The sequence below is a fragment of the Artibeus jamaicensis genome, unplaced genomic scaffold (assembly GCF_021234435.1).
Source record: "Artibeus jamaicensis isolate MK-2021 breed Jamaican fruit bat unplaced genomic scaffold, CSHL_Jam_final scaffold_1689, whole genome shotgun sequence".
Taxonomy (NCBI): domain Eukaryota; kingdom Metazoa; phylum Chordata; class Mammalia; order Chiroptera; family Phyllostomidae; genus Artibeus; species Artibeus jamaicensis.
The window spans coordinates 6,028,453-6,052,366 of NW_026522029.1; the positions used below are offsets into that span (position 1 = coordinate 6,028,453).

Below are 23,914 nucleotides of genomic sequence, written 5' to 3' on the forward strand. Positions count from 1 at the left end.
TCCCCAAAAAAGTGTTTTTGGTATTATATAACAAGCAAGTGTTTTGCTCTCCATAAATATTAATTTAATTAAACTTCTTCACAATTAAGTTCCATCCCTTGTCAATGGGAAGGAAAAAAATAATTGAATGTTGCCACAAAGTGTTGTTACAAAATGAAATTCTATAATTTTACACTTAATTAGTTTTCGGAAAAATAAATGTTTGCTCTCACATATTACTTCAGCTTGAGTTTCCATTTTGTGTTTAGCCAGTTTAGATATAAGCCACTTATCACCATATTGTTACCTATAGAAATATTCTTGCCCTTGGAATTTGCATAGAAAGCATTTTATACACATTTATCAATAGGATCTTGAAAGTCATTTCAACTAGTTTAATGTTTGTGGCTTCATAAAATTTGAATCTACATTTTTGTGGATGTTTGAATTTAACACAATTTAATTTTTCTTTTTTTTCTGTGATATGTCTATGTGTGTGTGTGTGTGTGTTTTAGTATTTATTAGAGATGAAGAGTCTAATTTTACCTCCAGAACACATTCTGAAACGGGGCGACAGTGAAGCAATTGCCTATGCTTTCTTTCATCTTCAGCACTGGAAGCGGATAGAAGGCGCTCTTAATCTGTTACAGTGCACGTGGGAAGGCAGTGAGTATTCTTTTCCAAATGTAACCCTGATCTCTCTGACTATTCTTGCACTCACAGGCAGTCTTAATTTTAAATGAGATTGTCTGAGTCTCTGTAAGGATTTGCTGTTCAGATTGGTTTCATTGTGAACTCAGCGGTGTTATGCTTGGTTTATTGGTAGAAGAGATATTTAATGAGCTTATATTGCTGCCACATTTAGGAAAAGGAGAATGAGAAACTGATGGTATTTTGCCATATGTCCATTTAAACTACATATTTGTAAGGAAAGAAAATGATAACTAATAATCCTTGGTTTATAAGCTTTTTAATGTGGTTGTGCTATTCTAATATATTTTAAATTGGACTATTTTGTTTTATTTTCAGATGTGTATAACATGAAACTACTTTGGTCATAACTAGTATCAGTTCTATTCTTAAAATTTTTTAATTGTCGTAAAGTACATATAACATACAAGTTGTCATTTTGACCATTTTAAAGTAGACAGTTCAGTGTCATTAAGTACATTCACATTATTATACAACTATCACCAGCATCCATCCCCAGAACTTTTTCATTATCCCCAACTGAAGTTCCTGGCCCATTCAACAGTAACTCCTCATTCTTCCCATTCTCCCTGGTAATTATTCTACTTTCTGTCTGCATGAGTTTGACTCCTCTCGGTATCTCATATAGTGCAATCAGATGATATTTGTCCTTTTATATCTGGCCTGTTTCACTTAGCATAATGTTATAGCATGTGTCAGAACTTCTTTCCTTTTTAAGGTTGAATAATATTCCATATGTGTATATACGACATTTTATCGATACATGCATCTGTCAGTGGGTATTTGTTTGCACCTCTGACTGCTGTGGATAATGCTGCAATGAACGTGACTGTACAAACACCTGTCCAGGTTCCTGCTTTCAATTCTCCTGGGTATGTGTACCCAAGAGTGGAATTTATGGATCATGAAAAATCTTTGTGTAATTTTTTGAAGAACCACCATGCTGTTTTCTAGAGCAGTTGTACCATTGTGTGTTCCACTAGAAGTGAGCATTTACCTTTCTCTGTGTCCTCTTCAGACTTGTTATTTTCTGTGTTGTTGTGTTTCATTTTGTTTTTTAGTGATAGCCATTCCAGTGGTGGGTGTGAAGTGGTGTCTAATGGTGGTTTTGATTTGCATGTCCTTAATATTAGTGCTGTTGAGCATCTGTCATTGTGCTTATTGGCCATTTGTATATCTTCTTGGGAGAACTGGTCTGTTCCTTGACTAACTACTAGATCTCTTATTTGTAACTTTTTAAAATCACTAAGAAAATTAAGAAGCTCAATCAAAATATTTTATCAGTTGACTCTTATAATAATTCTCTTGGGAAGCACACCTCTGCTATCCATACAAATTCAAAAATAAATTCATTGCTCAATCACTACAATTGGTTAACCCCATCAGTTCCCAAAGTTTGCACTAAGGCACCTTGGGGGCATTGCAGTGTATTCACAGAGCAAAATGGGGTTTTTTTAATGTTCACTGGAAACAGCAATATCAACATCTGTCAGACACCACTCAGACTATTATTCTAGGTAGCTCATGGTTTCACAGTTAGATGGCTCTCCAGTCCCTGTTTCTTCCTGTGTCACAGCTTTGCAAAGCTGGGACTTTGTTAGTTTTTGTGATTAAAAGAAGTACCACACAAGAACCAATGTGGAACAGGAAATGAAGCTAGCGCCGTCCAACCTCATTCCGAGGTCTGAGAAGTTGTGTGTCTCTCAGCAGACTCATGTACCTGTTATTAAGGAATGGTGGTTAGTTAGAATGAAATGATTTCTTCCTCTAATTTATAAGTGTTTTTTTTCAAATCACTGCTACACTCCTAGAACATAAACATTTAAAGCTGTTTGGAACCACTACCTAATAAGTGGAATTGTGAGATATTTCTTTCAGCCTACGGGCATCATAAAAAATTACTGAGACAGAAAGGGGACACTATGTGTCCTTGAACCAAGAAAATATAAGAACCTTTGGCTTCAGGGTCAAGCACTGTGCTTGACACTGATGCTGTGCAGATTGATGAAACTGGGACAACTAAAGCTGAGGAGCTGTGCGTCTGGGTTATTAGACTTTATTCTGATTTTTTCCCAGTGTTCTGTGAGCTCTTCAAAACTGGGTACTCTTATCTCATTCACCTAGTGTCTGTCTTCAGTGCCTAGCACTGACGGAGGTTTTCAGTAAGTATATGACTTACATTATATTTCCTAAATGATCATGTTAATGCATGATTTCCTAGTGTTATCACTAATTTTCTCTGGGACTTAGGACAAATAATTACTTTTTACTGTGGTGGAACAAAATCCATATTTTGATAGAAGTTTAGAGAGAGGCATTAAAGCAAAAGCAAAAATCTTACCACAATTTTGATGAGTACTTAGCTAGTTTTTTTTATTTTTATTTTTTGGAGGTTAACCAATTTTAATGGAACCAAATGATTATACAACATTTTATATACATTCATGGGAGGGGGAACCTTGCAACTTCTTTGGAAATTGTAGAAAGCAAGCAGTGAGGAGCAGCATATCCTTGTAAAGACTCTTTATCTAGTTTGATAGATCAGTAAGAATTCCTGCTTTAAGAAGTCTGCAAGCTCTGTTTGGGTAGCTCAGTTGGTTAGAGTGCCATCCCAAAACCTACCTCTGTGTAGGTTGTAGGTTTGATCCTCGGTCAGGGCACATGCAAGGAACAACTAACGAATGTAACGGATCTATGTTTCTCTCTCTCCACCCGCCTCCTGTGACCTCCGTCCCTCCCTTCCTCTGTCTCTGTCTGTCTCTCTCTAAAAAAATCATTAAATAAAAATTTTTTAAAAATCTGTAAGAGTTGGTGACAGTCTAGATCAAGGGTGGGTAAACTCCCCTGTGGAGCCAGATGGAAGATAGCTCGTCTTCACAGGCCGCGGTCTCCGTCAGCACTGCCCAACTGCTGCAGCACAGAAGCAGCTTCACAGAATGTATAATGAATAAGCACGGCTGCCTTCTGATACAGTTTTATTTACAAAAACCAGTAGTGGGCCAGCTCTGGCCAAAGAGCTATGCTTTGGTGGCTCTGATCTAAATTAAGCCTTGCTCATAGAAAACGATGGCATCTCACATGTGAAGTCAGAAGCCATCGAGGACTCTTTTAAGTCCCCAGCGGTATGACCACAGCAGTTATGCATGTTGCAGTTCTATGAAGTTGCTGTAGGAAGTGGAATTTGTACTCAGAGAGTAAAGTCTGTTGTGTTTGTGCCGAGAAGACCGAGGCCAGAAAGACCCAGCCAGTCTTGTCATCCAGTACTCTCCATTTTATTTCAGCCTGACCATTCACTATTCTCTAAACAAACCCTACTTTTCCTTTTATTCATTCTTTTGCTTACCTTGTTTCTTTTATGAAAATGTGTCTCTAAGAAAGATGAAACATAAGATGTTTCATGAAAATTTTATGAAAATGTCTTTAGAACAGCTTTGATGAAAACAAGTGTGAATTGAACATCAACATACGTATTTTTTCCTTCAGCTTTTAGAATGATTCCATACCCGTTAGAGAAAGGCCATCTGTTCTACCCTTATCCCAGCTGCACAGAGACTGCTGATAGAGAGCTGTTGCCTAGTAAGTAAATATTCTGTCTTTCCTAAACTTAAAAGTAGTGCTGAGATTGTTTTTCATAGTGTTCTCCCATTTTCAAAGTACCTTTGGTTGAAATTCAGGATATTGTTTATATACTATTTTAGCCATTTCTTGGATGGATTTGCATAGTATAATTCATTCCCAATGTTTTTGGAGTAAAACCCTATGCTAGATGCAATGAAGGACACAAAGATTAAAGATATTAAAAAGGGCAGGCATCTTACAAACATTTAAGAAAGAAATATTATTAATACTTTACAAACTCTTTTCAGAAAATAAAGGAGGAAAGAATACTTTCCAACTCATTCTGTGATACCAGTGTTATGCTGATACCAAATCCAGACAAAGACATTACAAGAAAAGAAAACTGTAGAACAATATCCCGTATGAATAGAGACTTAAACATCTTCAACCAAAAAGTAGCAAACTTAATCTAGCAACACATAAAAAGGACTATACTCCACAACCAAGTGGGGTTCACCTCACAATGCAAGGTTGGTTTAACATCTGAAAATGGAATATACCATATTAATAGAATAAAGAACAATAGATTTTAAAAAGTATTTGACACAAATTCAGCACCCATCCATGATAAAAATTCTGAACAAACTAGGAAGCTTTCTGAACCCAATAAAGGGAACTTTCTCAACCCAATAAAGTGCATCTGTGAAGAATCCACAGCTAACATCACATTTAACAGGGAAGGACTGAGTGCCTCCCCCTGAGATCAGGAACAAGGCGAGGGTGTCTGCTCTCCCCACCTGCTCTCAGCACTGCACTAGGGCATCTAGTGAGCGTGATAGATCAAGAAAAAGAACCAAAAGGCATTGATATTGGAGAAGAAGAAGTAAAACTGTTTTTATTCACAGATGGCGATTTTCTATGTAGAACTTTCTAAGAAATACATAAAAATACTATTAGAACTTTATAATAAACAAGTTCAGCAAAGTTACACAATATAATATCAACATGCAAAACTCAATTGCATATCTATATACTAGCAATGAACAGTCCAAAGGTGAAATTTTGAATACAGTTCTAATCACAGAGCAAACAATTTAGGAATAAATTTAACAAAAGAAGTATAAGATTTGTACACTAAAAACTATAAAATATTGATGAGAAAATTTAAAGGAAATCTGAATAAATGGAAAAACATTCCATGTTTATGGAGTGGAAGACCCAACATTATTTATATGGCAGTTCTCTCCAAATTGATCTATAGATTCAATACAATTCCTATCAAAATCCCAGCAGGGATTTTGCAAAAACTGACAAGCTGATCCCAACGTTTATAGGAAAAGGTAAAGGACCCAAAAGAGGCACAACAATCTTTACCAAGAAGGATGAACCGGGATAGACTACGTTTCCCAATTTTAAAAAGAGCAGTCAAAAAGTTAGGAGCAGAAGCAGACGTACACAGGGGTGTGACTGCTGAGGCCTCCTCGGCCTCATCACTGCCGCAGGAAGCCAGCCTGCTCAGTGAGCACGATGCGCAGTCTGCATGGCTTTGTCTCAGCTCCCTGTCAACCGCCCACTTCTCTGTGAGCTGGTAAACTTCTGTTAACTTTGCTTTTTATGATTTCCCCAATAAACCTGAAGGTAATAAACACTAGTACCATGTTTACTTATAAGATATGAACCTATGCCACAGTTTTTATAATTCTGGGCCCATTAGAATTGAAGTCTAGGAAGGAGAGTTGTGCTTTTACAAGCATCAGACTTAATGAGCTGAAAAGTTCAAACAGACAGATAAAAATGTAGGAGAGATTGTATAATTTGAGTATGCTGATATTTTTCTCCCAGGGTCTTTTATTTTCTTCCATCCTCTGAGATAAGTTATCTCTCCTTTCTTTGAACTATCAAAGTACTTTGTGTACTTTGCGTACTTTGTAATCTTTCCCTTCTGGATTTTAAGGCCAGGACTCTCATTACTGTTCTTCTATGAATACCTATAATGTTTATCATAAGGTACATTGTATGTACTCAATAGAAGTGTTAACTATTAGTACCTCTTCCTCCTTACCAACTCTGAACTCCTAAGTTGCTCACAGGTTAATAGAAAGACTGACAAATAATGTGCTAAATGCTGTATGTATGGAGTAGATTATAAGGAAGCTAAAATGGGAAGTGCCTAGCTCTCCAAGGTCAGGGATGATTCCTAAATCTGACTTGGGTGACTTGAACGGTAAATCCGTCATACAGGAGGAAGAACAGGTTTGGGAATAGGAGTGGGGGAAATAAATAAGTTCTGGCTTTGAGTATGTTTCATGTGTTACACCCACATATACACATATACGTGTTAATTTAAAATGAAATATTTTATTACCTAGTGATAATTTTCTAGGCATAAATGATACCACTAAGGGAAACTGTGTAGCCTGAGACGTAAACTAAGGGTAGAACCATGGTGGCACAAAAATGTCTAAGGAATGGGTGGCTGATAAGGAGTTTGGAAGATTCAGTGAAGGAGTGGTCAGAGAGACAGTACAAGAACCAGAACTAGATATCCTAGAAACCGAAAGGAGGAAAACATTTTCGGATGAGGAGGAGTATCTGAGATACTAAGTAAGGTATGTAATTACTGAGAAGAATCTATTGACTTTGGCAATTAGAAGGTCAGTGGTGAGAGAAATTTTATTTTCTTTCCTAGGATGGTGGTGGTAGTAATTGTTCTTGTTCTTTTTCCATTTGAACAGGAACAAGGTTTTGTTTTTCTTTTTCTAACAAGGCTATTTAAGGCGAAGGAACAAATCTCTAATTAAGGAACAACATTATTCAAAAGTGTATTATTTTAGGCTAAATGTGTTAGCCTAAAATAACGCCCCCCAAATCATTACAAAGGCTGCCTGATGTAAGGCCAACTTTACATAGTAATAGGAATAAGATCAGGGTTATTATTATGTGTTATCAGAGCCACAGGCTGTAAGAACAGACAGTTTGCTTCTTGGCAGGCCTTTATTATTTCTAGGGTGCCACTCATTTGCAAATTCCAGGAGATTGGGGAGAAGGGACATGCTTGGGGAGGTTGTTTGATTACATTGTGTTCTTAGGGTATTTCTTTCTGTCTCTGACTGTGGTAGAAGGAACACATTTTTAATAATGTGGAGTTCTAATACTCAGGAGTACTTAATGTTTTTTGTTTCCAATTCCCCTTCAACCTTGATATGACTTACAGCATTCTGGAATTTGCTTATGAACCTCATAAGTTCAGACTTGAACTATTCCCTTAGTTCACATAGCTATTTAGTTGTCTTTTATGCCTCCTGATAAATTTTCCTCTACAAGCCAGTGATGAAATTTACTTCCAAGGGAGTGTTTCTGTGCTAGTCATTCCTTATATTGATGTATTAGCCAAACACTGACTGACAAACAAATCTACAGAAAGTAATGCAAAAATAAATTATTAGGTCTCATATTTTAGGAAATTATGTTTTACAGCTATACAGTTTTCTACCTTATAAAGTATAAATAATACTGTCTCTTAGGGTTATTAACACAATTTTAAAGTAATATATAAATTAAAAAGTACTTTTTAAAACATAAAATGCTATACAGTTTAATCAATATTATTAATTTTGCTGTATCTCACATGATAGCAATTATAGTAACCATTGGTATACAAGTATTTGTTCTCTGCCTTTGAAAATACTATGATTGTTTTTAGGTTTGCTGGAAGAAGTTGGCCTCTCCTGGCTGTGGGAGGGGGCAGAAAGGAATGCTAGTTTTGGGTGCCGAAAGCACCATGTTGCTCACAGCTCTGATGTTTCTAAATTAAAAAAAAATTAGATCTGTTGTGCTTTCACTTTAAACATGACTGAAGGACCTGGAAATTTTTAGCATTTTTAATGAGCTTGGTTTGGGGTATATACTTTTTGAATATAGTATAAGACATAAAAATATCATGTCTACTGAAGGAAACTTAGGTGTAATATTCTCTATGAATCATTATGTTTAAAAAGTGAAATTTATAGCTGACCTTGATTCAGCACTGAATTAGTCATCCCTTACTTATGTAGGATATTACATCAGGAATTCCTGGGTTTGTGTCCAGCTCTGAGCAGTCAACTTCTGGACTAATGAAAATGCAGAGTAGCTTTCAGTTCAACAGACATTTATTGAGCACCTACTGTGTGCCAAGCAGAAGCATTGTCATAGGCTCATCTCAACATTGTTATTAAGTGTGTTCAAATTTTGAATAAAATATCAGTACTCAAATACTATTGGTAATGAAATATCCAATTATTTAAAGAATATCTGTGTAAATGTTTAAATGTGGTAAAATAAGACAAGGGAATTCACTTATATTCAGAATCTTAGGGCTTTAGTATTCTACTTTGATTTTTATACTGCTCAATGAAATGCCACATATGGAATAACTGGGTAAAATTAGTAACTGATGGTTTTGGGAAATTTCCAGCCATATGTCCATCTCTTGTTCACTATACTTGTCTCTGAGCTCCCAAAGAGCAAGAATTATAATCACTGACATTTATTAAGGGCTTACAAAGTTCATCATAACAACTCCATAGCAACTAATAGAGGGTTTAGCAACTTATTCAAGATCACACAGCTAATAAGTGACAAAGCTTGTTTTCAAACCCACCTCAGCATGACTTTACAATCAATGTTCTTTCCCACGATACCACCCTAGTCCCAGTCCCCAGCATAGTATCTGGCCACGTAAATACGCTGTGGATACGGAATAAATTATGGATGACTTTCTTCTTCCATGCTTGGCCAGAGGCTTGTTCTTTTTTTTTAATTCATTTCCATTTTAGTTTTTAAAAACAGATTTTGTTTGAAAATATTAAGGCTGACTTACACTGTATTCTGAAATAAAATCCACTTCTACCTTGTCTCCCTTGCAGCCTTTCATCATGTTTCTGTTTACCCAAAGAAGGAGCTTCCTTTTTTCATCCATTTCACAGCAGGACTGTGTTCCTCTTCAGCAATGATAGCTCTTCTCACACACCAGTTTCCTGAAATCATGGGGGTTTTTGCTAAAGCTGTAAGTATGATCTCAAGGACTTGTGTGGAGTATCTGTGAACACACAAGAAACTCTCTCTGATGTGTTTGTATGCAACCAGTTGAGCAGTGGGTGAAACTTGTTTTAATAAATTACAGGAATTGATTTGTAAAGTTGCTGCCATAAACATATCAAACATAAATTTTTGGTGATTTGAGCTATATTTTTTGTTGCTTCAAAGTTTGAAGAATACAGTGGTATAGTATTATAAAGTTGGTCTTTGTAGATAATTTTTGGTGGTAGAGATAGCACTCATTACTAACTAAGGAATAATCCTGTTCTTTTAAATGCATTTTCTTTGGCATTCAAAAAAGTCCCTATTTTGTAAACAAGCGCTTTGATTTTTAAAAATTTAAATGAAATTATTAGTTTTAAGTATTTGCTGAAATTTAAATTTAAGAACGTGACTAAGATGGAGAGTAAGTAGCTAAGATGGGACAGCTCAGACATTTGCCACGGGTGCAGGTGTGCCCCTTCACTCAAGCTTTTCCCTGGTTTTATATCTGCCTGTTCTTATTGACCTTCCCCAAAGTTGAGTGTATTGTACAACCATGTACAGACCTTTATTTTAAGTTTTGGGTTTTGCTTTTAAACTACTTCCCCATTTCCCGATCCAGGTCCAGGAAGTACTTAAGGACTGGTATTAGAGAGGCTATCTCATGATTACTTACTCTTTGACGTAAAGTTGGAAATTAATATCACTGGCTTAAAGTAGAATTACCAAAAATAAGTCCCTTTAAGTTTCTAAGCCTTTAACAAATGTGTCTTTCTTGTACTTCTTTGCATTTTTACCAAGTAGTAAGAGTTCACACCCAAAAAGAAAATCACAATTCATTTATTCCCAAATAGAAAAGCACTAAGAGCCATCGAAACACTAGCCCTTACTTGGTAATGTAATTTCTGTAGTTTTCTCTAAATACCTCCATTCTAAATTCCTGTTTCCTTACAGTTTCTTTTCCGGCCTTAAGAAGAGTTTATTTTGTGCCTTAAAGATTAGTTGGTTTTCTTCTGGCACCAGTAGTAAAGAGCACTGGTTTCCCTTTTTCCCTGAAGGTCAACTGTATAATGTGTTAAGTTGCCACTGGCTGTAGGCCTAGGAGTCTGAGACCACACTTGATTTTGGGTCAAGCTTCAAGAAGAATGACTTTCCACTGTTGTTCAGGGATTATAGATATTTGGGTTGGAAACTGACTATCTTATTTTCTTTTAGTGTGAAAAGGAAGCTCGGTGATCATACCATAACTCTGTTGTTTGCAGTTGTGCTGAGTGGGGAGTGAGTGCATCTCAAACTGAAATGACCTTACTGTGTAGTCTGGCATGGGAAAAAATGGACTAGAAAGGGAACCCCATCCATGTAACAACTGGGAAAAATATGCAGCTGTATGTTTGAGATCACAGGCAAGCCATGGGAGAGCTACTTCAACACTGGGTTTCTCTCAGGACAGTGGGAAGGAGGCAGAGCTAGGAGGAAGAGCTGGAATCTGGAATAGAGATGTGGCAGCTGTTAGTGGTGTACTTCCATGAGGTACTGCCTAAAGTGAATGTGGAGTGTGCTCACTGTCTGCTCTGCTCGTTAATATTAGTATAGTGTCTGGCTCTCCCTAAGAGACCACTGATGTACTAGAAGAGGCTTTAAGATTATAATGCACAAGCTCCTTAGCGCTCCCTCTAGCAGAGTCTGAGAATAAATAATCATAATGTTAAATTGGAAGCTTCTTTTTTAGGCCAAAAGTTATTAACTTATTGTGATTCTAGTTCATGAATAGTGAAGAGGCATTTATTTACTATCTTTTGGTATTTACATAGTTGGTGATATAGTTAGTGTTAAAAATGTGCCTGACAGTAAACTTTTACAGTCAATCCCTATGGCCTTCACATATGCATTTTAAGTTCCTAAAAGCTAAGTATTTACTAAAATGATCTCCAAACCAATATTTGGTATACAGAAGCTCCAGGGCAGGTTTCATTTAAGGACTAATGAAAATGGTCCAGGCTGGCTGGCTCAGGTGGTTAGAGTGGCGTCCTGATATGCCATTGTTGCTGATTCAGTCCCTGGTCAGGACACATAGAATTTATGCATTATGAATGCATAAATAAATGGAACAACAAAATCAGTGTTTCTCCATCTCTGTAAAAAAAATCAATCAATCAAAAAAGAACTTGGTGATTATTTTTTAAAAAGAATTAATGGAAAATAATTATGGTATGGTATGGAAGTCTCAGCTTCTAGACATAATGTTTTGACTCAACATCTGGCCAGCCAGTGGCTAGGGAACAAGAGGCTCACCTCCTACCTCTTCACCACTTAGCACCGTGTGTCTGTGCACTGGGAGCATCACCATCGATGGCCGGGAGCTTGTTAGCACTGCAGAACCTCAAGCACCACTCCACACTCCTGAATTGCCCAAGATCCCTAGGTGATCTTATAGGTACTTGAAAACGAGAAGCGCTGCTCTGCTGTACCCCAAAAGAGGAATTGAGAACACCTGGATAGTACCGTCTTCTCCAAGGAGAGAAGGGCAGCACTGCTGAGTGGTTGTGAGTGTAGGCTCTGGAGCCAGGCTGCTTTTCTTTGAATTCCAGCCCTGACACTTATCAGCTGTGTAGTGTCGGGTATGTTGCTTACCCTTTTCCCCCCCTCACTGTAAAATAAGAACAGTACCATCTCACAGGTTTTGTGTGTGCATGTGTGTGTGAGAATTAAAATGAATTTAAAATATGTCAAGTGTTCAGACCTGCATCTGCCCATAGTAAAAACCAGGTGACTACTAGATGTCATCACCACTGTCACTGTCATTATCACCAAAGTGCAGCTTAGCAGGAAACCCTCCCCTTTTCACATTATTGGGAGCTATGTCCTGAGAGTAAACTCCAAATGCACTTCCCATACAAACTGCAATATAAATGGTGGTGTAACCATTTGAGCAATATTATGAGTACTGTACTTCCAGTACCTTATGTAAAGTGGATAAGTGTTTCACATTCTAGGCATGGCAAACTATCTTGTAGAATAGAACCTACTGGTAGATTTTCAAACTGCCTGTTAGGGTTTTCAATTAAGTCAGATATTTGATGGCCAAATACAGTAGAAATGAATGAAGAATTTTGTTTGAAACATACTATCATCTGTTTAGTAAGGCAAAGCAATTTAAGTAAATGTCCTAAATTTCTTTCATTGTTACCATTGTCTCTTCCTCATCTAATATCTTTTTGTATTAGCTCACATGCTAGAGTAAATTCAATTTGAATTTGTAAAGATGTATTTGTTAACAAAAATTGCTTTTTTGTGAAGCAAGGCACTAGGGATAAATGACTCTTAATTATCCTCACTGTATATAAGATTTTGACAAATGGAAGGGAAACAAACTAGAATGGTCCATGATTTTTGTTCCCTTTCTCCTTTTGTATGGTATAAAGTGATATCGAATAAGACTTCATTTTCAGTGAGTTAGGACTTTTTTTTCTGATTTCTTTCCTGGCTGAGATAAAATTTAGCCCGACATTGGACACAGAGCAATGAAAAAAATTGCGTAAATCCCTGGAGGTGTGGAATGTGCTGATATTAGAGCTGATGTTCTCCAAGGTCAGAATTCCTGAAAAAGGAAAAGTTGCTTTTAAGTGGTAGGTCATTTTCTCACCTGCTTTGAAGCCTGCTGGGTTAAATATGAGAGTTCAAAGTAAGGGTAGCCAGCAAGCCAAATGAACTGGAATCTGATTCTGCTTATCTGAAAGGAGCTTCTTTATGTAAGAGCAGCACTGCCCTCTCCTTAGAGAACCAGTCTTCATCTACTCTGGCCCCTCTCCTCTATTGCAAGCAAAGCTTTCTTCTTAGTAAGCCTTGGGAGGATGTTATCACAACAGTGAAAAGATAGTGCTGGTCTTTAGGGATTTCAGTCACTTACTGATGAATTCAGGCTTGTGGCATGTGACTTTAGTGCTCTGAATTCAGGAGGGTGTTTGAAAATAAAAATCCCTAGTTTGGTTTTAACTTAAATTGTTTCACTAAGGCAAAACTGTGTTGACATTTGTTTCACTGAACACGTAGTGTAGCTGTGCTGGGGTGGGAATGGGCCCTGTTTCCACATATTTCCTCTAATCTTTATGTGGGAAAATGTGGTTGGACATGCCAGTGATGAATTTCTGAGCAACTCATAATTGGCTGGCTCCACTGTAACTAGGGCCTAACAATCTGCTTGATTAATTCTTTAAGGGCTACATTAGCCAAGTTGCATGATTTCCAAAGATATAGAAGGTCAGATGTTATACTAACCAAAGACCTCTCTGCAGAATGTCTCACTGGGGTTTCTTTAGTCCCTGCCCAAAAATAATTAACATTTTTCTCTCCAAATTATATTTTAAAAAATAATAAGCAGTTATAAATGCCAAAATGTCTTTTACTGAATAGTGATCAAAATTGTTGAGGTTTGTCAACTATTCTCATCATCTTTCCAGGGCAAACATTGTCCTCAAAACTAGGGAAGTTGATAGAAAATTATAACTGTATGTTGATATATACTAATAGAAAAAATATTATCTTTAAAGGTTTTTATATTTTCCATTGTCATAAAAAGTGACATGAAACCTGTTTGTAAGTGAAAGGTTTTTAAATATCCTCGATTTAACTTCACTTATTAATACTAAAAACATCTGGTAGTTATATTTTTCTTTATTAAATACACAGGGCCACATGCAGAAATTAAACTGACAAATAAGTTTCTACACTTTGAAAACTAATTTTTTTCAAAGCTATGAGACTTCTTTAGTTCATAAAAACTGAAATAGTTTTTAAAATGTCTTGAATTGTTACTAAGCTTATAGTACTATAAAATATTATTCTGTAATTATGCTATTTCCACAGCAATATATCTGAAGTATTTTCCCAAAGACTGTCCTGCTAATAAAATGAGCCTATTGTGTAGCAGGTCAGAATTTTAAATATTTATATTTTTGTTCCATTGTTGGTGCCACTGAAGTCTTTATTTGGGCAGTCTGGCACATTCCACTTTTGATTTCATTTATTAATTGACATATTTGTAGCAAGAGGAAGATGTCCCCTGTTCTCTCTAAATGTATTGTTTCTCATACTTCCTTCTCATTGTTCTCTTTCAAAAAGAACCAGGGCAAGAAATTTGTGAAATCACTAATGTTATTTATTGTTTATCCAAATTTTCTAATTATGAACTCTTCAAAGGAAAAAAAAAAGAATAAAAGAGGACAATGTACTTTTTAATGCATGTTTGTATCCCTTGCCCCGGGTTCAGTTTAGTTTTGAAGTTTGCGGAAAGCACTCTCTTTCCCTATTAACATGTGTCTGCCAAATATGAAGTTCACAAAAGTTGTCCCTGCATTTATTTGGCAGTGATTTAATCATTTTTCCTCTCCAAGTAAAAGTCTCCATGCGAAAGTGTGGGACATCCCGTCAGTAACTACTGCTAATCTATTTATCACTCGGTCATCAGCACGTGGGCCAAAGCTACTGTGAAGTGCATGTGGAAGAGCCATGTCGGTACCAACCGAAATCGCAGTGTGAGACCCACCGCACTCGCAGTGTTAGAGTTCGTGCAGGAAACCTGCTGAGTTTTGTTCAGAAAACAACTCTGTTTTTCGGAGACTCATCATAGTCCTTCCTCTAAATGGAGAGAACAATGTGATACAGAAGAAAATTATTATTTTTAATTATTGTTCTATTATAGTTGTCTCAATTTCTTTCTTATTGTTGCAGAAGAAAATTATAATCTTGAATAGTTTTAAACTTCTTTTCTTGAGTGGAACTTAGCTCCTTCCCCTACTAATCAAATTTGTAATGCTCAAAAGAACTAGTAATGTATTATAATTCTAACCCAAGAATAATTTGGACTGCAGTTAGTTATTATCTTTTTTTAAGAGACTATACTTATACTCTCATTTATTCTAACCAGGGCCATTGGAGGCACACTGTGCTCGTCCAGTGTTATGGGGGAGTCTGAGTCAGTAAACGGAAGTGATCTGCTTGAAATCACACAACGAGTGGCCCCTTGGTCATGGTATATATATCACTTCACAACTTAGTTCCAAAACAAGTACAAAAGAATACATTTTAAACCCAAAACAGTAATGCTGCGGGTTACAGAATGATGGAGCAGCGATAGTAAAATGGTTTTGCTAGAGCAGTCTTCCTATCGGAGGTTAATGTGGAGAAGAGTTTTAGGTGAAGAAAGTGGAAAGGGCACAGAGTACAGCAGTGCTCACTGCAAGGCAGAGACGCAAGTAGACAAATAAGCTGCCCAGAGAACTCTTCGCAATGTGAACCTCTCTGGTGGACTTGGGGGCTTTAAAGAACGCCCACTTGCTTCTCTGTCTTTCACAGTGATTCCCTCTAATTTCATTCTTGTTCTTGCTAGGGAGCCACTTAAAGAACACTGTTTGGTCATTTACATCACATACACAGAGAACTTCAGCCTTTCTGTCTAAAACGTGCAGTGGTACTAAAGAGACAGTAGGCATTGGTTTGTAATGATTCAGCAAGAATATGATTGACTCTCTGAAATGGTTAAAAAAAGCTTTAATGTAAAGTAAGAAGACATATATCCTATGTTTCAACTGGCTTTTCTTTCAAAATCAAAAGGTTAGTTTGTGAAGGATGGGGCTGGGGCTGTTAACTGAGCAGAATAAACTATTGGTCTAAAATATCATCATTTGGGCTTTTTTTGCTAAATTGGGAATTTTGAGTAGCAAATGTACTTCTAGTAGTTGTGTGAATAGGGTGTATTCTTCAATGCTGGTGAGGCCTAGTAATAGACTGGTTGTTAATTGTATCCTATCTGAATTTGAGGAAAAAATTCAATTACCTCTCTGAGTTCTGTAATAACATTAAGATTGCCTTAGCTCCATCTTGACAGCCAGCTTCGAAAGAAGAAACTATTTGGGCTTCAGATGATGCTCAACAACATTAAGAGAACTGGTACTCAGGGAGATTCAGACCACATAACCACCCTCTGACCTCATCCTGTAATTTCCAGCCTTCCGAAAATGAAATGTGTGTCCATTCTTCAAAGTGTGGCAAAGGGCTGTCCTCCCATTAAGCATTCTTGCATATTACCAATACGATATACAGAGAGAGAAGAAGTTTGGGGGAGAATTTAGGAATTTGGGGAATATTCTCACACTCTGTTAATAACATTCCACCTATGGTTTTCATCTATTCAATATGCTGGACCCCAAGTTTATTTCTGAAGCCAGAGTTCAAGCTTTTACTCCCAGGTAGCAGCAGCTTTACAATTAAATTTTAATCCCTCAGTGTTGTTAGACTCCTATCTGAGTATAGCTGCAACTATTCTTGGCAGGCAAACACATTGCTGTTTTTTCTTCAATCACAGTGAGATAGAAGAATGTTCTCTGGCCGGGGCGTGGATGTAGGCACTTTACTAATCTTATACATAATTCATCCTGGGTTGCTGGGGTACTCAAAGTTGAAACTTTGCCTTCTGATAAAATTCAGCTGGATTTTTTATTTACTTGACTCTGATCCCTTTGGGAATTAGCCTTTATTGGGAGCCCAGGGACTCTAATTCAACTAAGCCTTAACTTTGCAGACTTCTCTTCCTAATTTGCTCTTGGTATACCTTAGCTATCGTAATACTATCTTTAAAAAAATGCCCTAGAACATGCAGTTCAGTTCTGGATACCCTGAAAAGATTCTTCTTTCAGTAGAGGCTTATTAAATGAAAGGACTCCAATAGGGCTTATCTTAATTTGTTTTCAAAATTTAGTTTTTAAAAAGAGACTTAGCATTGAAAAATATATTAACTGTTGTTCTAGAACATGCTATAATAAGGTGCCGGTTATTCTGTAACTTAAGTTTTCAATATTTGAATTTATTATATTTAGATGTTAATACTAATGAATTCATTCATTCATTCACTCACTCAATGAACAGATCATTATTGGGCACCTTTGAGAAGTACAAAATACAGTCCTATTCACAAATGACTCGCACTCTGGTGGTAGGGGGTTTGAGACAGGCAGAGATGCACTAGTATAAGACAGAGGCTACTGCCACAACAATAGATTATTTCATCGTTGCATATTTATTCACTAGAGTAGAAGTGACAGGTGAGCTATTTTCATATGCCTCATATAAGATTTAACAACCCAAAAAGTCAATCTAGACTCATGAAGACTTTTCCTTTTAGTAGAGTGTATTTGGTTAGAATTCCTTTTAGTCAAACAAGAGGTCTCTTTATTTTTATTTTTAAAACATGGAGGACTTTCATCTTTACAGCTAACTAGCAAAGTTCAAGTTTCTGTAAACAGTGAAATTCATTATATTTATCTGAAGTTTAGAATTTATCAAAAAAAATGAAGCACTCCACAATTCAAAACTTAAATAAGGAATGTCTCACCTCAGACTTACACAGTAGCGGCCATAAAGCAAAAGCTTCCATACTCATACACTTTCAGCTTTTCATTTATATCTCCTCATTCTTCATAATGACAGATTAGTAAGGGCTCAGGGACGCCCTGGTTTAGAAAATGAAGTGCCATGTCATTGTGAAGCAGTATGGGCTAGCAAGAGTGAAGACTAAAATCAGCTTTGTGGAGAGAGACTCGAAAAGAGCCACTCGGAATTTCCAGCGCTCACTGTTAATGCCAAAGCTCCATCCTCCAGTCACTGATTCTGCTAATGGGCACAAATCATGTTAATTTTAAAAGTAATAAAAAGATATTGGATTAAGGCACCAAAATAAGGCTCCTTTTCCCTCTCTTCTAAGCTGAATTTTGCTGACCAATTTTGAATCCTGGACAGTTCTGTCTTCTCATAGGGGACATGTCATTAGGCACATCTTTATTTCTGGTGTAGAAGGAGAATTCCACTCGAACCCATTCCCCTGTGTTGGCATTGATACCAGACTGTGTCTGCTAGTGTTAGGTCTCTAGAGAAAGACCTAAGTGAACTCTGGGCCACTGAGTTCCTGTGAAGGTACCAACTACTCCTGTAGGACTTGGATGAAGATGAAGAATACAGTTACTTAATTTTTATCTTTCAGATGACATTGAAAGTAACCATATGTCTTGTTTAGCCACAAGCTCCTTATTGAATTTTTTAAAAATTGCTTTTGAGCAATAACTTTTCCCTGGTTGCTTACTTAACCAGTCATACAAGTTGAGACTTCTGTCTCTATGCCTATTTTATAATAGCTGCTCTGGGAGAACAGATGAAAAATAATAAGTCAGTTAGATATTTATGAGTATTGAAATCCCTCCCATTCAGAAATGTAAATAAAATAACCAGCATGAGCAATCAGCTTATGTCAGATTCCATGGGTTTATGTTACACAGGGAAATTATAGTGCAACCTGAAACATGCTTCTTAATGAATTCATAGTTGTGTCACAGTTGAATGTAAACCCTTGAGCTTTTTTCTGTTGTGAAGGGTTTCAGAAATCACCTTTTGTAAACTGCCTAGGGAAGGAGGTAAAAACTAAGATGATACCAACAAATGCTGTCGCTGTTAAGTGGCTGCCTCCCTTCCAGTACCAAATCATGCCAGTTAAGTAAAACAGAAACTTAGGATATTACTCACATTTTGGCTCATTTAATATTCATAAACATAAAATATATGTTCCAATATTCTGTTTCTGAAAGTGGCACCAGGAAAGTGCTGTGGAGGTACAAGGTTGTCCTTGTGGTTTTTGTCCTCAGAGGTTGGGGAAGTTCAGTTAGAAAGTATGACAGAAGTCTGATGGATAGCTCTGTTTTACCTTCAACACATGCAGGAAGCCAGGGACCTAATTGGAAATCATGAAATTGGAATTCATCTCTTGTCTTTGGCTGCTGCTCTAGCAGCCTGTAGTGCACAAGAACTGTCTTCCCACTTATTAGCGAACTGGTTTTACAGTCCCCGAAGCGCTCTCATAGCCCTCCTCCTGTTCACCATGGCCTCAGGTGTGATGAGTTTGCCAGCTACAAGAGTCCAGCATCCCAAATGGGATACAGGAGACCTGTCAAGTTTAAGTTTGCGAGTAAGGGAAAGAAGCATGCATGTTCTATTTGAGATTATTTCTTTTTTACATTCTAATTTCTAAAGAGTTTGGCTTGATTTATAATCCTGTAAACATCATGATTCTGGATAGGATATTTGATCTCTTATTTAGCCTAGAATCTCAGATGGTAGGGAGCTGTAGTTAATGATACTTCACATTTTGTTAGGCATTATAGGGTAGTTCTCTTTTAGTCCTTATATGTGTAGCAAATGGAGTCATTTGTGCTTTCCCATAGGTGCCCTGGTGTTTACTGACATAGATCAAGGTGCTATGTATCTCTGGGGGGAACTCCGAACCTTTTGACAGTCTAGGCACATACAGTCACCTCGCATTATTTAAGTCCTGATCTCAGCATTCTAATTTCTCTGTATTCCCCAGGGTATATAATATGTACTTGCTTGAAATTCCTTATATATTGCTTGCACATTCTTGCTTCTAAGTTTCAGTGTAAACCAGTTTCTATTTAGAATGTGTTCCTCTGACTGCCCTCAACTTGTCCTTACTTTATCTTTTAAAAATCCAACTCAAAAGCTAACTGTTGTAGAAGGCCTGATTCTGAAATCTCATTCACCTGATTCCCGAATTCTGCGACTTCTCAGTCTGTTAAACTGTTTCTTTGGAACTATTGCTTCTATACACCATCACTGGATAGCATAATGATTCTAGAAAAGATGCTCCTCCTCCATCCCCTTGTCTGTGTTTATTACACACAAACATTTCAAAGTCCCACCGACAACCTTTATAATTTCCCCTGGGTTCTAGTCCACTCTCCATGCCCTTTCCCTTGACCTCATAGCTGCATTCCTGGAGAAACAGGGCATGGGCTCAGGGCGTGGCCTCCTCCTCAGCATGTGTGTGGCAGCCTGCTGAATAGGTCCCTACATTTGGGAATGATTTCATCCTTTGGTTGGACATTCTCTGCATTCTACTCAGACACCTTCAAGAAGTAGATGTGAAACCAGAAGTAGATCTGGAGATGGGAATAAGGGAAATTTCCACTGAAAGCCAAGTTAGCTTTTTCCTTCCTTTTTACACAAGACCTATGAGCTGCTGTCGTCAACAGCTCACCCGACACTCTCCTGCTCTGCCTCTTTTCCAGGAGTCAGGGTTAGTTTAAGAAAAAGCCTCTTGCTAGAAGCCATGACCTCGTACTTTTATCCCCTCCATCTGGTGTGTGGCCTCATGGGGCTGTGCTGTTATGCAGGAGGTGAGCAATGGAATTCTTTAGATGATGACTTCTGAGCCCACATGCGGAGGCTGTGGGGGTGGGAAGCAGGGAGAGCAGTGAGAGCCAAGATCGATGGACCAAGAAGTAAGGTTTGTTCTGGGACAAATCCTGCCGATAGGTGGACTGTTTTCACGGGGTGTTCTTCCTCCAGCTCTACTGGGGGCCCAGGGCAGGACAGCGTAGCATCGCAGGTCTGTGATTGATGAACACTGCCTTCCTGTAGCTTTCCCTCCTGCCTTCACAGTTGGGGTGCAGGGGTGGGATAGGTGGGGTATATGAGGGCTTCTGCCGCCTCTAACAAAATGCATTCCAGGGTCGCACAGGGAAGGGTTCCCCTCGCACACATCATCTTGGAGCTGCTTTGTCTCACTGTCTTGGATCTAAACAGAAGCCCAGATTTTAAATGAGGGTGGGAGGAAGGGTTGAGAGCAGCAAAAGTTTTTGATCAAGTGAAAATCTATTGTCTGCCTCATCTTGCAGGGGTCCCTCTGCAGGGTAGGTATTCCTTGCCTTGGTGGAGATAAATTCTCTCTCTCAGCTAGAGGTTCCAGGACCTTTACTAGGCTGTGAGTAGGCATCTGGCCTGGGGTGGGATGGTTTTCTAGCACTGTCATTCCCTGTTCATTCTCTCCTAGCCTAGGGGTTGACAGCATTTTTTGAAAGAGTGACATCCCAAAGGAAATTCTAACGCATACTTTAAAAGCCCAAAGCCTTAACTTCCTCACTGTGGCTTCTCTTATTGTGTTCACTTTTAGCATCACTTTAAAAGGACTAGATAAACTAAAACAAATGGTTAAGTGTTAATTTAAAGAGGAAAAAAGGGCCCTAGCTGGTGTGGCTCAGTGGATTGAGTGCCGGTTCAATTTCCAGTCAGGGCACATGCCTGGGGTGCAGGCCAGGTCCCCAGTTGGGGGCATGTGAGAGGCGACTACATGTTGATGTTTTTCTCCCTTTCTCCTTCCCTTCCCCTCTCTTTAAAAATAAATTAAATCATTTAAAAATTAAAAGAAGAAAAAAGGAATAGAAAAAAACTAAGAGCCTTGAAAAAAAAAAGAAAAAACTGAGAGCCAGAGTTGATTAAATGAGGACCATTTGGTATAGTGATCATGTGGTAATTGTGACTCATTGATGAGGTTAGAGAAAGCCCATCCCATTCCTCTCGTAAATTCTGCTCAGATGTGCCCTCCTAGAATATTTGTGTTAATTTATTCTGAAGGTGCTTGGACTGTGGTGCCTCCAGCCCTACACATCCTCGGTCTTTGAGGAGCACCCAGGACTTGAAGTCCAAAGCCCTAAGTTTGAGATCTGGCTGAGCCACTCAGTGCCCACATGACCCTGGACAAATCACGGAGCCTCTCTGAACAGCACCTGTGCAGTGAGTGTAACTCCTGCCTCACAGGTTTGGTTGAGAATTGTGTATCTGCTAAAGCATTTTGCTCATAAAAAAGCTTTTCACGAATATCCCACATTTATTCCTGGGGAAGCCCTAACTTGAAAGTTGTCAAATAGGACTGCTGTGAATTAAACTGGATTCCTTTTTTCTTTACTCAGCTCAGCCTTTCTCTTTGGTCAGGCCTGCTTATAGGGGCTGGTGATACTGAAATAAAGTTACCAGATTTTGGCTCCTTTTGGTCAAAGAAAGAGAACTCCCATGTTCAGCTGTTCTATCCATAGACTCAGGCAGAATGGAAGTGAGCAAAGGCAAATTTTAAGCCAAGATAGTTCAGAGTTAGGGGGGCTGGGGGGAATGCTTACCTCGCTTTTGTAAGTCCAGGCTGACTAAAACATCTTAAGTGAATGAGGAATAGCCATAAAGATGCTTAGAGATCATTTAAGTCATGAAAGGGAAGTAGGAACATGTGTTTATAAACACTCCCTCTCTTCTATCCCTTTGGGGGGGTCAGGGGCAGGGTATTACTGACACCCCACAAACTATTGCCTGAAACCTGCCAATCACCCAAAGAGAAAAACGTCTGGGAAATTTCAGTTCAGTAACTGTGACACACTTGCCCTAGGAAAGCTACTGCTTGCTCCTCTCCAGTACCTCTCTTGGGGAGATTGTCTCTGGAAAGCCAAAGTTGTCCCGCTTTCTGACCTAACAAGAGTTCATAACAACAGGTCCTGAGCTGGAGGACCTGCCCACAGCACAGAGGGCACCAATCCTGTAGGCACTGGAGTGAGGCAGCCCTGAGAAGTGTCTGACCCTTCGCTCGGGTGCTAATTGTCCATCGTTGATCCCTCTCTGCCTCCTTCTCCTGCCACCCCCAGTGGACAGCCAGTCCCCGAACCAAACAGCTGCTTGCATGTTAATGATGTGACTTTTTAAATATTCCTTGATTACAGCTGAACCTCTGTTGTTGGGATGATTTTTGAAGGATTTGACTGAAGTCTGGCTGCTTCTTTTTTTTTTTTAACTGTTGGGGAGAGGGAGGATGACTAGAATGAGAGAAACTATGTGTATGCCCATATATGTTTATGTGTGTCCGTATATGTGCACTTCATGTGTGTGTGTATCCTCACGGTTATGTACAAGTGGGGAGGGCAAAGCATGAAAAGGAAGCATCTCTAGTTTTCCAACATTGCTTCAAAGATGCCCAACCCCCATAGTAGCAGGCAATTCCTAAGTGGAGGGTGGGGGCAGAGGCCTCCACCACAGCCATCAATAACCAGGTGTGAGCTATAGGTCTCTGTGTAATGCAAAACTCTCCCGTATTTCATTTCTGCACCCAGGGGGCGGCTCTGCAGGATTGCTTACGGAGAGCTCTGTGTCTGGCACCTCTCTCCACAAGGCCCAGGCGTCCAGAGTCCCACCAACCTGCCCAGGAATGCATCACATTGTTCTCTGGTGCTGTAATTTGGCTGCAGGAGTGAGGCCAACAGCCTCCCAGGGATGAGAAATATGTCCTCCTTTGGGCTTCTGCCCCGTGACCACTGAGGGCATTGAAATAAAAACTCAGAAAGGCAGAGGGGAAAAAATTCTAATTATCTCTGTTATAGTAAGCCAATGTTCTAAGTGGGTCTGAGAATTTGGCAAGGACTTAGCGGTTGGTGTTCTTGCTGAGGGAGGTGAGAGAAAGGGGAATAAATTACTCTCTGCAAAAGGAAGAGAAATGAGGCAGTGAGTGGTCATGAGTCAGACCTACAAGGCTTTCTGCAAACTGACCCTCAGAGCCAGGCAATGTTTGATTCTTTAAAATAATCTCAAGTCCCTGTGTGCATTTTTCCAGAATCACTCTAAGGAATAGCATGGATTAGTGCTGTTACTCAAGGTTGGCGATGACACGGGTTGGATCTTACCTTCAGGGTGCAGTTGAGGCTGGCATCCTTACTTTTACATAAGAGAAGCTGGC

The 23,914-nt window shown here is 38.6% G+C and overlaps 1 protein-coding gene across 4 annotated transcripts in view; it reads left to right on the forward strand.

Annotated features, from left to right (window-relative positions):
• Nucleotides 1-21,912, forward strand: part of ST7L (suppression of tumorigenicity 7 like) — a 69,096-nt gene extending 47,184 nt beyond the window's left edge. For 3 of the 4 annotated variants that reach the window (XM_037152508.2, XM_037152506.2, XM_037152507.2), the window contains 3 exons: nucleotides 495-645; nucleotides 4,174-4,266; nucleotides 9,156-9,419. In XM_037152508.2, the coding sequence (XP_037008403.1) occupies nucleotides 495-645; nucleotides 4,174-4,266; nucleotides 9,156-9,334 (423 nt within the window). In that variant the 3' untranslated portion in view covers nucleotides 9,335-9,419. Of the gene's footprint in view, nucleotides 1-494; nucleotides 646-4,173; nucleotides 4,267-9,155; nucleotides 9,420-21,780 lie in introns of those variants that run through there. The other variant, XM_037152505.2, reaches the window with a different exon arrangement.
• Nucleotides 21,913-23,914: the final 2,002 nt, after the last annotated feature.